General features: G+C 41.2%; 1 protein-coding gene across 2 annotated transcripts in view; it reads left to right on the top strand.

Moving 5' to 3' along the window:
• Positions 1-17,187, top strand: part of LOC139762324 (uncharacterized) — a 141,493-nt gene that overhangs the window by 45,495 nt on the left and 78,811 nt on the right. For both annotated transcript variants that reach the window (XM_071686972.1, XM_071686973.1), the window contains exons 7-8: positions 12,746-12,870; positions 16,675-16,866. In XM_071686972.1, the coding sequence (XP_071543073.1) occupies positions 12,746-12,870; positions 16,675-16,866 (317 nt within the window). The remainder of the gene's footprint in view (positions 1-12,745; positions 12,871-16,674; positions 16,867-17,187) is intronic.

Here is a 17,187-nt window from a genome sequence, read left to right as displayed (position 1 = left end):
AGTGGCAGGAGGTCAGAAGGAAGGTGCAAGGGTTGAAGAAGAGGGCAGATGAGAGTTGGGAGAATGAAAAGATATCTTTTTCATTTATTATACTTTGTTGCTGTCTCATGCGTTAGTGAGGTAGCGCAAGGAAACAGATGAAAGAATGACCTAACCCACCCTCATACACATGCATATACATACACGTCCACACACACACATATACATACCTATACATCTCCCGCTCAGGCAGGAAATGGCAAATAGTATGAAAGAAAAAGATATATTATATATATATATATATTCAAACTTATATATATATATATATATATATATATATATATATATATATATATATATATATATATTTTCTTTTTTTTTATACTTTGTTGCTGTCTCCCGCGTTTGCGAGGTAGCGCAAGGAAACAGACGAAAGAAATGGCCCAACCGCCCCCCATACACATATATATGCATACGTCCACACACGCAAATATACATACCTATACATCTCATACAGCTTTCCATGGTTTACCCCAGACGCTTCACATGCCTTGATTCAATCCACTGACAGCACGTCAACCCCGGTATACCACATCGCTCCAATTCACTCTATTCCTTGCCCTCCTTTCACCCTCCTGCATGTTCAGGCCCCGATCACACAAAATCTTTTTCACTCCATCTTTCCACCTCCAATTTGGTCTCCCTCTTCTCCTCGTTCCCTCCACCTCCGACACATATATCCTCTTGGTCAATCTTTCCTCACTCATCCTCTCCATGTGCCCAAACCACTTCAAAACACCCTCTTCTGCTCTCTCAACCACGCTCTTTTTATTTCCACACATCTCTCTTACCCTTACATTACTTACTCGATCAAACCACCTCACACCACACATTGTCCTCAAACATCTCATTTCCAGCACATCCATCCTCCTGCGCACAACTCTATCCATAGCCCACGCCTCGCAACCATACAACATTGTTGGAACCACTCTTCCTTCAAACATATATATACATATATTTTTTTTTTTCATACTATTCGCCATTTCCCGCATTAGCGAGGTAGCGTTAAGAACAGAGGACTGGGCCTTTGAGGGAATATCCTCACCTGGCCCCCTTCTCTATTCTTTCTTTTGGAAAATAAAATAAAAAGAAAGAGAGGGGAGGATTTCCAGCCCCCACTCCCTTCCCTTTTAGTCGCCTTCTACAACATGCAGGGAATACGTGGAAAGTATTCTTTCTCAGACGAACATTGTCTGATATTTTGTGCAAAGAAGTTCAGGAATTTGCCAGATTTTCTGCAGATTATCACCTCCTTGCACAAGCTATTTATTGTCAACTAGAACTGAAGAATTTAGTTAAAGAAAACTGTCACAAAGTCCCTAAACTCTTCATTTTGTACATACCATATATATATATATATATATATATATATATATATATATATATATATATATATATATATATATATATATTTTTTTTTTTTTTTTTTTTTTTTTTGCTTTGTCGCTGTCTCCCGCGTTTGCGAGGTAGCGCAAGGAAACAGACGAAAGAAATGGCCCAACCCACCCCCATACACATGTATATACATACGTCCACACACGCAAATATACATACCTACACAGCTTTCCATGGTTTACCCCAGACGCTTCACATGCCCTGGTTCAATTCACTGACAGCACGTCAACCCCGGTATACCACATCGATTCATTTCACTCTATTCCTTGCCCGCCTTTCACCCTCCTGCATGTTCAGGCCCCGATCACAAAAAATCATTTTCACTCCATCTTTCCATATCCAATTTGGTCTCCCACTTCTCCTCGTTCCCTCCACCTCCGACACATATATCCTCTTGGTCAATCTTTCCTCACTCATTCTCTCAATGTGCCCAAACCATTTCAAAACACCCTCTTCTGCTCTCTCAACCACGCTCTTTTTATTTCCACATATCTCTCTTACCCTTACGTTACTTACTCGATCAAACCACCTCACACCACACATTGTCCTCAAACATCTCATTTCCAGCACATCCATCCTCCTGCGCACAACTCTATCCATAGCCCACGCCTCGCAACCATACAACATTGTTGGAACCACTATTCCTTCAAACATACCCATTTTTGCTTTCCGAGATAATGTTCTCGACTTCCACACATTCTTCAAGGCTCCCAGAATTTTCGCCCCCTCCCCCACCCTATGATCCACTTCCACTTCCATGGTTCCATCCGCTGCCAGATCCACTCCCAGATATCTAAAACACTTTACTTCCTCCAGTTTTTCTCCATTCAAACTTACCTCCCAATTAACTTCACCCTCAACCCTACTGTACCTAATAACCTTGCTCTTATTCACATTTACTCTTAACTTTCTTCTTTCACACACTTTACCAAACTCAGTCACCAGCTTCTGCAGTTTCTCACATGAATCAGCCACCAGCGCTGTATCATCAGCGAACAACAACTGACTCACTTCCCAAGCTCTCTCATCCCCAACAGACTTCATACTTGCCCCTCTTTCCAAAACTCTTGCATTCACCTCCCTAACAACCCCATCCATAAACAAATTAAGCAACCATGGAGACATCACACACCTATGCCGCAATCCTACATTCACTGAGAACCAATCACTTTCCTCTCTTACTACACGTACACATGCCTTACATCCTCTATAAAAACTTTTCACTGCTTCTAACAACTTGCCTCCCACACCATATATTCTTAATACCTTCCACAGAGCATCTCTATCAACTCTATAATATGCCTTCTCCAGATCCATAAATACTACATACAACTCCATTTGCTTTTCTAAGTATTTCTCACATACATTCTTCAAAGCAAACACCTGATCCACACACACACACACACACATATATATATGTATATATATATATATATATATATATATATATATTTTTTTTTTTTTTTTTTTTTTTTTATACTTTGTCGCTGTCTCCCGCGTTTGCGAGGTAGCGCAAGGAAACAGACGAAAGAAATGGCCCAACCCCCCCCCCCCCCATACACATGTACATACACACGTCCACACACGCAAATATACATACCTACACAGCTTTCCATGGTTTACCCCAGACGCTTCACATGCCTTGCTTCAATCCACTGACAGCACGTCAACCCCTGTATACCACATGACTCCAATTCACTCTATTTCTTGCCCTCCTTTCACCCTCCTGCATGTTCAGGCCCCGATCACACAAAATCTTTTTCACTCCATCTTTCCACCTCCAATTTGGTCTCCCTCTTCTCCTCGTTCCCACCACCTCCGACACATATATCCTCTTGGTCAATCTCTCCTCACTCATTCTCTCCATGTGCCCAAACCATTTCAAAACACCCTCTTCTGCTCTCTCAACCACGCTCTTTTTATTTCCACACATCTCTCTTACCCTTACGTTACTTACTCGATCAAACCACCTCACACCACACATTGTCCTCAAACATCTCATTTCCAGCACATCCATCCTCCTGCGCACATCTCTATCCATAGCCCACGCCTCGCAACCATACAACATTGTTGGAACCACTATTCCCTCAAACATACCCATTTTTGCTTTCCGAGATAGTGTTCTCGACTTCCACACATTTTTCAAGGCTCCCAAAATTTTCGCCCCCTCCCCCACCCTATGATCCACTTCCGCTTCCATGGTTCCATCCGCTGACAGATCCACTCCCAGATATCTAAAACACTTCACTTCCTCCAGTTTTTCTCCATTCAAACTCACCTCCCAATTGACTTGACCCTCACCCCTACTGTACCTAATAACCTTGCTCTTATTCACATTTACTCTCAACTTTCTTCTTCCACACACTTTACCAAACTCAGTCACCAGCTTCTGCAGTTTCTCACATGAATCAGCCACCAGCGCTGTATCATCAGCGAACAACAACTGACTCACTTCCCAAGCTCTCTCATCCCCAACAGACTTCATACTTGCCCCTCTTTCCAGGACTCTTGCATTTACCTCCCTAACAACCCCATCCATAAACAAATTAAACAACCATGGAGACATCACACACCCCTGCCGCAAACCTACATTCACTGAGAACCAATCACTTTCCTCTCTTCCTACACGTACACATGCCTTACATCCTCGATAAAAACTTTTCACTGCTTCTAACAACTTTCCTCCCACACCATATATTCTTAATACCTTCCACAGAGCATCTCTATCAACTCTATCATATGCCTTCTCCAGATCCATAAATGCTACATACAAATCCATTTGCTTTTCTAAGTATTTCTCACATACATTCTTCAAAGCAAACACCTGATCCACACATCCTCTACCACTTCTAAAACCGCACTGCTCTTCCCCAATCTGATGCTCTGTACATGCCTTCACCCTCTCAATCAATACCCTCCCATATAATTTACCAGGAATACTCAACAAACTTATACCTCTGTAATTTGAGCACTCACTCTTATCCCCTTTGCCTTTGTACAATGGCACTATGCACGCATTCCGCCAATCCTCAGGCACCTCACCATGAGTCATACATACATTAAATAACCTTACCAACCAGTCAACAATACAGTCACCCCCTTTCTTAATATATATATATATATATATATATATATATATTTTTTTTTTTTTTTTTTTTTTTTTTATACTTTGTCGCTGTCTCCCGCGTTTGCGAGGTAGCGCAAGGAAACAGACGAAAGAAATGGCCCAACCCCCCCATACACATGTACATACACACGTCCACACACGCAAATATACATACCTACACAGCTTTCCATGGTTTACCCCAGACGCTTCACATGCCTTGATTCAATCCACTGACAGCCCGTCAACCCCTGTATACCACATCGCTCCAATTCACTCTATTCCTTGCCCTCCTTTCACCCTCCTGCATGTTCAGGCCCCGATCACACAAAATCCTTTTCACTCCATCTTTCCACCTCCAATTTGGTCTCCCTCTTCTCCTCGTTCCCTCCACCTCCGACACATATATCCTCTTGGTCAATCTTTCCTCACTCATTCTCTCCATGTGCCCAAACCATTTCAAAACACCCTCTTCTGCTCTCTCAACCACGCTCTTTTTATTTCCACACATCTCTCTTACCCTTACGTTACTTACTCGATCAAACCACCTCACACCACACATTGTCCTCAAACATCTCATTTCCAGCACATCCATCCTCCTACGCACAACTCTATCCATAGCCCACGCCTCGCAACCATACAACATTGTTGGAACTACTATTCCTTCAAACATACCCATTTTTGCTTTCCGGGATAATGTTCTCGACTTCCACACATTTTTCAAGGCTCCCAAAATTTTCGCCCCCTCCCCCACCCTATGATCCACTTCCGCTTCCATGGTTCCATCCGCTGACAGATCCACTCCCAGATATCTAAAACACTTCACTTCCTCCAGCCTCTCACCATTCAAACTCACCTCCCAATTGACTTGACCCTCAACCCTACTGTACCTAATAACCTTGCTCTTATTGACATTTACTCTTAACTTTCTTCTTCCACACACTTTACCAAACTCCGTCACCAGCTTCTGCAGTTTCTCACATGAATCCGCCACCAGCGCTGTATCATCAGCGAACAACAACTGACTCACTTCCCAAGCTCTCTCATCCCCAACAGACTTCATACTTGCCCCTCTTTCCAAAACTCTTGCATTTACCTCCCTAACAACCCCATCCATAAACAAATTAAACAACCATGGAGACATCACACACCCCTGCCGCAAACCTACATTCACTGAGAACCAATCACTTTCCTCTCTTCCTACACGTACACATGCCTTACATCCTCGATAAAAACTTTTCACTGCTTCTAACAACTTGCCTCCCACACCATATATTCTTAATACCTTCCACAGAGCATCTCTATCAACTCTATCATATGCCTTATATATATATATATATATATATATATATATATATATATATATATATATACATACACATACACAGACATATACACATACATACTTGCTTGCCTTCATCTATTCCTGGTGCCATCCTGCCCCACAGGAAACAGCATTGCTACCTCATTTTATCATCCAGTGATAATGAAGAGCAGAGCTAACTGCGAACAGGCAAACCTAACCTAAGGAGACTCAACCCTGTGAATGCATCACAGTCATCAATGCTAACCACTATGCCATGGAGGCCCATGAAAACCATTCTCTCTTAGTACCTCTGCACACAAGCATTTTTCCAAGCTCACACATTTCATTATCCCATTCCCACCCATGTCATTTTCCCTTTCTACAGTCAGTATAGACATTTACACTTTCATCAAACAAAAAGTAATTAAACATCCTATCAGCGACCCCCTTCATCACATTCACATCTAAAAGTCACTCCCTTGTATGCCTATCAAATAGTACATAATCCAAAAATAATGTACAAATAATTCTCTCTCATCAAATCTACAAGCAAGTTATTGTGCAAGGAAGGATTTTGTTCTAACCAATTCTTATGTCTAGTAACAGGCACTGTAGTTCACTTGTGTTCTCCAAGAGTTTTTCACACTTGTTTGCCAATTCCCATGTTAGCAAGGAAATGCTAGAAATAGACAAAGAAAAGCCCTCATTCACTTACACCCATTTTCTAGCTGTCAAGTGTAACTATTACCATTGAAAAAAAAATCTTATTCAAATGTTTTGTTACTTCAAATCACTACAAATGATATGGTCCATGTAACTGACCCTACAACTGGTCAGGCTGATGAGCCAGAAACAGATAAAACTGGACCCAAAGACCAGGGAAGCATCAACAAAATAATCATTATCTGAGTTAGACTGCTTTCATATTAAGTAACAAGATGTTAGCACTGCTGCCTAAAATCAGGAGATGGCACTGGCACATGTTCCTGGGGCATAACCAAATACAGCCATAAATTCATGGGAGAAATGGCAGTGAGGAGGCAGGATTCACTTTTCCAAATCAATTTGGCAAGGAAAATGAGATATGGCAATTAAAAAATCATTTGTTTAAAGTTTAAATCAAATAAAGTTAAACTAAGACTAACTTTGGTATATGCAATATGTAAAGATTTTAGCGACAGTGTGACAGTCACCTGTGGTGCTGAAGAAGGTGCAGTGTTGCTAGCATATCAGCAAATTTTGATCCCATAAATCATTTTATTTTAATTTCGTTGCAGTGTAATTAATAAGTACTGATGTCGTAGAGTTGAGGTAAATGCTCCTGGTAAATGAATGATTAAATGGAAACTGGCATAAACAAATCAGTGAGGAAGAAAGGTCCTATTATAATTATGGCATTTTGATTCCCAGTATAACTTTTGAGCTGTAGTTGAGTGATAGTAACTAGCTGTATCATGTTTTTACATAACTCGTACCAATTCCCAGGGTGGATCAGGTACATATACAACCCTTCAAATCCCTCATGTACATCCTCAGCCCATATCTAATATGTTTAGGTAAAATCTGATTTCCACACAATTGTAACTGCCTATTTCTTTTTCGTTCTACACGGTCAGTTGCTATGTCAAGTGTGATTGCAGTCTCTGTTCCCCAGTATCCATGCAAAATTTGTTTCCATTTCATTTTATTGCAAATTATTCCTCCGGCTTCCATTTTTGAAATATCTTTGGCTGCAATCAATCTTCCAAGTGCTAATTTCCATTTCTTCTGTGGTTTGTTTTTCCTCCTTGTATTTTCAGTTGTACTTCTGTTCATTATAACGTCATGACAGACCTGTAAATCACATATTTGTTTGTTGTATCTTACATTTTGTAAGTAGTACTAGGAACAGATAAAGGTTGGCTTCATTTACTCACAACTGCTGTATATCTGTCATGCACACTGAACCAAAACTGGCGCCCCCTATTCACAGCCAAGCCACACAGACCTTTCTAATGGTTATCATATACCCTTTCTAAATCTGTATATGTTGCATACACCAAAGCATATATATATATATATATATATATATATATATATATTTTTTTTTTTTTTTTTTTTTCATACTATTCGCCATTTCCCGCGTTAGCAAGGTAGCGTTAAGAACAGAGGACTGGGCCTCTGAGGGAATATCCTCACCTGGCCTCGTTCTCTGTTCCTTCTTTTGGAAAATCAAAAAAATTTTACCTACAGTTTCATTATGAATTAAACATTTGTGTAACTTCATCTTTAGATTTTTACATAATTTGTCTTTCTGAATAACTGCATGAAATGGAGTTTAGCTCTCTCTCTCTCTCTCTCTCTCTCTCTCTCTCTATATATATATATATATATATATTTCATACTATTCGCCATTTCCCGCATTAGCGAGGTAGTATATAGATTAGAGGGCTGAACCTTAGAGGGAATATCCTCACTAGGCCCCCTTCTCTGTTCCTTCCTTTGGAACATTAAAAATGAGAGAGGAGGACTTCCAACTCCCGCTCCCTCCCCTTATAGTCACCTTCTACGGCACACAGGGAATACATGGGAAGATTCTTTCTCCCCTATCCCCAGGGATATATATATATATATTCATACTATTCGCCATTTCCCGCAATAGCGAGGTAGCGTTAAGAACAGAGGACTGGGCCTTTGAGGGAATATCCTCACCTGGCCCCCTTCTCTGTTCCTTCTTTTGGAAAATTAAAAAAAACCCAGAGGGGAGGATTTCCAGCCCCCCGCTCCCTTCCCTTTTAGTCGCCTTCTACGACACGCAGGGAATACGTGGGAAGTATTCTTTCTCCCCTATCCCCAGGGATATATATATATATATGTATATATATATATATATTTTTTTTTTTTTTTTTTTTTCTTTTTTTTTTTTTGCTTTGTCGCTGTCTCCCGCGTTTGCAAGGTAGCGCAAGGAAACAGACAAAGGAAATGGCCCAACCCACCCCCATACACATGTATATACATACCTCCACACACGCAAATATACATACCTACACAGCTTTCCATGGTTTACCCCAGACGCTTCACATGCCCTGATTCAATCCACTGACAGCACGTCAACCCCGGTATACCACATCAATCCAGTTCACTCTATTCCTTGCCCTCCTTTCACCCTCCTGCATGTTCAGGCCCCGATCACACAAAATCTTTTTCACTCCATCTTTCCACCTCCAATTTGGTCTCCCACTTCTCCTCGTTCCCTCCACCTCCGACACATATATCCTATTGATCAATCTTTCCTCACTCATTCTCTGCATGTGCCCAGACCATTTCAAAACACCCTCTTCTGCTCTCTCAACCACGCTCTTTTTATTTCCACACATCTCTCTTACCCTTACGTTACTTACTCGATCAAACCACCTCACACCACACATTGTCCTCAAACATCTCATTTCCAGCACATCCATCCTCCTGCGCACAACTCTATCCATAGCCCACGCCTCGCAACCACACAACATTCTTGGAACCACTATTCCTTCAAACATACCCATTTTTGCTTTCCGAGATAATGTTCTCGACTTCCACACATTCTTCAAGGCTCCCAGAATTTTCGCCCCCTCCTCCACCCTATGATCCACTTCCGCTTCCATGGTTCCATCCGCTGCCAGATCCACTCCCAGATATCTAAAACACTTTACTTCCTCCAGTTTTTCTCCATTCAAACTTACCTCCCAATTGACTTGACCCTCACCCCTACTGTACCTAATTACCTTGCTCTTATTCACATTTACTCCTAACTTTCTTCTTTCACACACTTTACCAAACTCAGTCACCAGCTTCTGCAGTTTCTCACATGAATCAGCCACCAGCGCTGTATCATCAGTGAACAACAACTGACTCACTTCCCAAGCTCTCTCATCCCCAACAGACTGCATACTTGCCCCTCTTTCCAAAACTCTTGCATTCACCTCCCTAACAACCCCATCCATAAACAAATTAAACAACCATGGAGACATCACACACCCCTGCTGCAAAATATATATATATATATATATATATATTTTCACTCCATCTTTCCACCTCCAATTTGGTCTCCCTCTTCTCCTCGTTCCCTCCACCTCCGACACATATATCCTCTTGGTCAATCTTTCCTCACTCATTCTCTCCATGTGCCCAAACCATTTCAAAACACCCTCTTCTGCTCTCTCAACCACGCTCTTTTTATTTCCACACATCTCTCTTACCCTTACGTTACTCACTCGATCAAACCACCTCACACCACACATTGTCCTCAAACATCTCATTTCCAGCACATCCATCCTCCTGCGCACATCTCTATCCATAGCCCACGCCTCGCAACCATACAACATTGTTGGAACCACTATTCCTTCAAACATACCCATTTTTGCTTTCCGAGATAATGTTCTCGACTTCCACACATTTTTCAAGGCTCCCAAAATTTTCGCCCCCTCCCCCACCCTATGATCCACTTCCGCTTCCATGGTTCCATCCGCTGACAGATCCACTCCCAGATATCTAAAACACTTCACTTCCTCCAGTTTTTCTCCATTCAAACTCACCTCCCAATTGACTTGACCCTCACCCCTACTGTACCTAATAACCTTGCTCTTATTCACATTTACTCTTAACTTTCTTCTTCCACACACTTTACCAAACTCAGTCACCAGCTTCTGCAGTTTCTCACATGAATCAGCCACCAGCGCTGTATCATCAGCGAACAACAACTGACTCACTTCCCAAGCTCTCTCATCCCCAACAGACTTCATACTTGCCCCTCTTTCCAGGACTCTTGCATTTACCTCCCTAACAACCCCATCCATAAACAAATTAAACAACCATGGATTTTGTGTGATCGGGGCCTGAACATGCAGGAGGGTGAAAGGAGGGCAAGGAATAGAGTGAATTGGAGCGATGTGGTATACAGGGGTTGACGTGCTGTCAGTGGATTGAATCAAGGCATGTGAAGCGTCTGGGGTAAACCATGGAAAGCTGTGTAGGTATGTATATTTGCGTGTGTGGACGTATGTACATGTGTATGGGGGGGGGGGTTGGGCCATTTCTTTCGTCTGTTTCCTTGCGCTACCTCGCAAACGCGGGAGACAGCGACAAAGTATAAAAAAAAAAAAAAAAAAAAAAAATATATATATATATATATATATATATATATATATATATATATATATATATATATATATATATATATGGATGGGGTTGTAAGGGAGGTAAATGCAAGAGTCTGGAAAGAGGGGCAAGTATGAAGTCTGTTGGGGATGAGAGAGCTTGGGAAGTGAGTCAGTTGTTGTTCGCTGATGATACAGCGCTGGTGGCTGATTCATGTGAGAAACTGCAGAAGCTGGTGACTGAGTTTGGTAAAGTGTGTGGAAGAAGAAAGTTGAGAGTAAATGTGAATAAGAGCAAGGTTATTAGGTACAGTAGGGGTGAGGGTCAAGTCAATTGGGAGGTGAGTTTGAATGGAGAAAAACTGGAGGAAGTGAAGTGTTTTAGATATCTGGGAGTGGATCTGTCAGCGGATGGAACCATGGAAGCGGAAGTGGATCATAGGGTGGGGGAGGGGGCGAAAATTTTGGGAGCCTTGAAGAATGTGTGGAAGTCGAGAACATTATCTCGGAAAGCAAAAATGGGTATGTTTGAAGGAATAGTGGTTCCAACAATGTTGTATGGTTGCGAGGCGTGGGCTATGGATAGAGATGTGCGCAGGAGGATGGATGTGCTGGAAATGAGATGTTTGAGGACAATGTGTGGTGTGAGGTGGTTTGATCGAGTAAGTAACGTAAGGGTAAGAGAGATGTGTGGAAATAAAAAGAGCGTGGTTGAGAGAGCAGAAGATGGTGTTTTGAAATGGTTTGGGCACATGGAGAGAATGAGTGAGGAGAGATTGACCAAGAGGATATATGTGTCGGAGGTGGAGGGAACGAGGAGAAGAGGGAGACCAAATTGGAGGTGGAAAGATGGAGTGAAAAAGATTTTGTGTGATCGGGGCCTGAACATGCAGGAGGGTGAAAGGAGGGCAAGAATAGAGTGAATTGGAGTCATGTGGTATACAGGGGTTGACGTGCTGTCAGTGGATTGAAGCAAGGCATGTGAAGTGTCTGGGGTAAACCATGGAAAGCTGTGTAGGTATGTATATTTGCGTGTGTGGACGTGTGTATGTACATGTGTATGGGGGGGGGGGTTGGGCCATTTCTTTCGTCTGTTTCCTTGCGCTACCTCGCAGACGCGGGAGACAGCGACAAAGTATAAAAAAAAAAAAAAAAAAAAAAATATATATATATATATATATATATATTTAATGTATGTATATTTGCGTGTGTGGACGTATGTATATACATGTGTATGGGGGGGGGGTTGGGCCATTTCTTTCGTCTGTTTCCTTGCGCTACCTCGCAAACGCGGGAGACAGCGACAAAGTATAATAAAAAAATATAATATAAATAAATATATATATATTTTCTTTGATATATTTCTCCCTGATATTTTTCTCTCATAAACTTTAGATTACTCGCACTCTTAGATATGCTCTTTATTTTTTAATTAATGATTGCTTTAGAATGGCCAAGAAAAAGTCTTTGTCCTTAATAAAGATTGCTAATCATCGTATAAACTAAACTATTGGTATCACATACAGACAAATCCCTCAACCCACATTTAGTGCAAATTTACTTTAATCTACCATAGTCAATTGTTACATCTAAGAAATATTGTCACATGGGACCTTCATGCTTTTTCCACCCTCTTCTTGCTAGAAATGGGCTTGTTGATGCTTTGGTCTATATGTGTCTTATTCCAAGACAAGAACTGGTCCTGATGTCTCCTAACCCCTTTGAAAATATGTGTATGTATATATACCTTAGGCATTCCCCTCTTACTTCCATGAGATATTTTCTCAGGGGCTGATGTTAGCAAGTTGGGAAAGGATATTTCAGGCTTCAAGTCACCTTTGATACCTCATCCCACTGGTGAACCATCCGATGCTGCAAAGCCCTTTGGCCTTTTCAAAGAAACCATTACATTGGTAAGTAAAACACTTAGGAATTCTATCAGAATGATCAAGTTGTAATTTTCATGAATGATAGGACATTATGTAAATAATTAATTTATAGTAAAGGACTAATTTTTGCTACATGTTTCTTGCTGAAAAATTTAATAGAATTTGTTTTTCACAAACAGAAAATAGTTGTACATTACCACCAATGTGTTAGATAATGGGTTTGACTGTGTGGCAGAGGGCATGGAAAATTTACATATTTGTATTGTTAGGAAGGGAATTTTATGCTTTGTCTGTCTATCTATCTTTTTTATTTATTCTTTATGTTAGGTGAGAAGACAAGGTAAAGTGAGAGAGTCAAGTAGAGTGGTTTGATAAAGAGAGAAGAGGTGAAAGCCTTGCAGATGAAATTCAGCAAGGTGGCAGGGTTGGATGGTATTGCAGTTGAATTTATTAAGAAATGGGATGACTGTGTTGTTGATTGGTTGCTAAAGATATTCATTGTATGCATGGATCATGGTGAAGTGCCTGAGGATTGGTGGAATTTATGTATAGTGCCATTGTACAAAAGCAGAGGGGATAAAGTTGAGTGTTCAGACTAACACAGAGGCATAAGTTTGTTGAGTATTCCCAGAAAATTGTATGGGAGGGTATTGATTGAGAGGTGAAGGAATTAGATTGGGGAGGAGCAGTGTGGTTTCAGAAGTGGTAGATGATGTGTGGATCAAGTGTTTGCTTTGAAGGATGTGTGTGTGAAATACTTAGAAAAACAGATGGATTTGTATGTAGCATTTATGGATCTGGAGAAGGCATATGATAAGAGTTGACAGAGATGCTTTGTCTGGAGAGTATATGGTGTGGGAGTAAGCTGCTAGAAGCAGTTAGAAGTTTGTATCAAGGGTGTAAGGCATATGTAGAGGTAGGAAGAGAGGAGAGTGATTGGTTTCCATTGAAGGTCAGTCCGTGGCAGGGGTGTATGATGTCCCCATGGTTGTTTTATTTGTTTATGGATGGGGTTGTTAGGGAGGTAAATGTAAGAGTTTTGGAGAGAGGGGTGAGTATGCAGTCTGTTGGGGATGAGAGGGGTCTGGGAAGTGAGTCAGTTGTTGCCCGCCGATGATACAGTACTGGTGGCTGATTTGAGTGAGAACCTGCTGAAGTTGGTGACTGAGTTTGGAAAAGTGTGTGAAAGGAGAAAGTTGAGAGTAAATGTGAATAAGAGCAAGGTTTATCACAGACATTCATATTCCCTAGTTCATTCCATTGATAGCATGTTGACCCCAGTGTACCACATCATTCCAATTCACTCTATTCCTTGCATGCCTCTCACCCTCCTGCATGTTCAGGACCTGATCACTCAAAATTGTTTTTCACTCCATCCTTCCACCTTCAGTTTGGTCTCCCACTTCTTGTTTCCTCCATCTCTGGCACGTATATCCTCTTTATCAGCCTTTGCTCACTTATTCTATCCATATGTCCAGACCATTTCAGCACACCCTCTTCTGCTCTCTCAACCACACTCTTTTTATTACCACACATCTCTCTTACCCTTTCATTACTTGCTCAATCAACCCTCACACCACATATTGTCCTCAAACATTTCATTTCCAACACATCCACCCTCCTCTGTACAATCTTATCTATAGCCCATGCCTCACAACCATATGATTTTGTTAGAACTTCTGTTCCTTCAAACATACACATTTTTGCTCTCCGAGATAACGTTCTCCCTTTCCACAAATTTTTCATTGCTCCCAGAACTTCACCCCCTCCCCCACCTTATAACTCACGTGCACATGGTTCCATTCGCTGCTAAGTCCACTCCCAAATATCTGAAACACTTCACTTCTAATTTTTCTCCATTCAGACTTACATCCCAACTAATTTGTCCCTCAATTCTGCCGAACCTAATAACCTGCTCTTATTCACATTTGTTCTCATCTTTCTCCTTTTACACACCTTTCCAAACTCAGTCACCAACTTCTGCAGTTTCTCACTCAATTCAGCCACCGATGCTTTATCATCGGCAAATAACAACTGACTCATTTCCCAGGCTCTCTCATCCCCAATAGACTGCATACTCACCTCTCCAAAACTCTTGCATTTACCTCCCTAACCACCCCATCCGTAAAAAAAATTGAACAACCATGGGGACATCACACACCCCTGTTGCAGACTGACCTTCACTGGGAACCAATCACTCTCTTCTCTTCCTACTCATACACATGCTTTACACTCTTAGTAAAACCTTTTCACTGCTTCTAGCAGCTTACCTCCCTCACCATATACTCTGAAGACCTCTCACAACGCATCTCTATCAACCCTATCATATACCTTCTTCAGAACCATAAATGCTCCATACAGATCTATCTGTTTTTCAGAGTATTTCTCACACACATTCTTCAAAGCCTGTAAAAGGTGAACAGGCAGTGGAGTTTGTTGCTGAAAAAGGAATGGTGATTGAAACTACCTGGCTTAAAAAGAGAGGCTTGCATAGCTTTGTGTTGCTCACTTGAGCTTCCAAGGTTCCCTCCCCTGCCATTTTTAATCTTAGATATTTAAAACATTCTGCCTCCTTCAGATTCTCTCCATTCAGATTCATGCTCCCCCCCCCCCTTGCTAGACTTGATAACTATTTTTTATTCAATTCTCTCCTTTCTCACACTTCCTGACTCAGAAACCAACTTTTCAGTTTCCCAGTTGAATCTACCACCTAATTTGTGTCATCAACAACAGTGAATTACTCACCTCTCAGGCCCCCCTCCCTCAACAGTCTCTCTTTCAGACTTTCTCACTCACATTCCAAACCACCCCATCCATAATCAGATTAAACACCCATGATGGCATCACAGACCCTTGTCATAGACCCATCATCACCTAAAACCACTCACTATTCTCTCCATCTTACACACATGCTTTATACCCTTGATGAAAACCACATTGCTTTAAGTAACTTCCTTCCACTCTTTATTTTCATAACACATTCTGCAAAGCATCTCTGTCAACCCTATCATACACTTTCTCCATATCCTGAAATGCTACTTACAAATCTATATGTTTCTCTCAGTATTTCTCATACATAATCTTCAAAGGAAACACCTTACCCACACTAGATCTTCCACTTGTAAAGCTGTACTGTTCCTCTTCAGTCTCATGCTTTGTATATGCTATCACCCTTTCAATCACCACTCTCCCATACAGCTTATCAGGTACGCTCAACAAATATATACCTCTGCAATTCAAACATTTACTTTTGTTACCCTTGTGGTGATATACAGACATTCTGCCAATACTGGGGCACCTTACTTAGAGTTATTCTTACATTATAGATCTCGTCTAACCATATAACAACACTGTCACCTCCTATCTTGAGAAATTTTAATGCAGTTCTCTCCTCTCCAGCTATTTTGCTGCACTTCATCTTACACATGGCTTTCATCATCCCTTCCCTTTTCACCAGACCACTTGCTATAACTTGCACATTTTGTGTACCTCCATAACCCATACACCCAATGTCTTCCACTTTAATGAGTCACATTCAGCAGTCCCTCATACTACATGGTCTGTAGGGATGATGACAGTGGGCTAAACCATGGTATATGAAATGGTCTGAGTAAACCCTGTAGTAGGCCTATTTGTGAGTGATAGACACTGGTTTTGATACATTTTGAATGACAGATAAAGAGTTCATGTATGGAAGTGAAGCAAATGTTCTTATGTTTCTGATGGTGCCTATCTAAACTGGGAGAAGCAATTAGATACATTTTAAAAGAAAATAAGGAGGAACACAAGAGGGACTTAATAGATTTTTTTCTAACTCCTCTGTAACAGATTCTGCAGCTTCAAAGCATTGTCTTGGCCAAGAACAATATGTACAAGGAAGATGATGTCGATGAACTGATGAATATTTATCTTGCCATTGGCTGTGATCCAAAGATGATTGACTGTGGCTTAGACTCACATATCTCTTCATGTATTCAGTACAGTCTCAGCCTGTACTCTTCTGACAAAATTTTCTACCAGGTATAGTATATCATGGCAACTGTTAATAGTATGAGAAAGAATTGTACTAGAACTGTATGAGAGATTTGGTTTGGCAGGGAATGAATTGTGGAGTGGTAAAGTGGGTGAAACATTATACTTTGAAGTGGTTTGGGGATGTGGAAAGAATGCAAGATGATGAGTTTACAAGGAGAGTGTATGATAGTACAATTAAAGAGGTTGGTGTGAGAGGAAGACCATATGTGACATGGGGAAATAGAATGGAATAATACTGAAGGAAGAGAAATGTGGGAAGAATATGTTGAATGGCATATGCAAGGGGCATGCAAGGACAGGGATAGG

This window comes from Panulirus ornatus, chromosome 43 (genome assembly GCF_036320965.1).
Source record: "Panulirus ornatus isolate Po-2019 chromosome 43, ASM3632096v1, whole genome shotgun sequence".
Classification (NCBI taxonomy): Eukaryota; Metazoa; Arthropoda; class Malacostraca; order Decapoda; family Palinuridae; genus Panulirus; species Panulirus ornatus.
The sequence above is the reverse complement of the archived record's forward strand: the minus strand, read 5'-3'. Positions and strand labels throughout refer to the sequence as shown.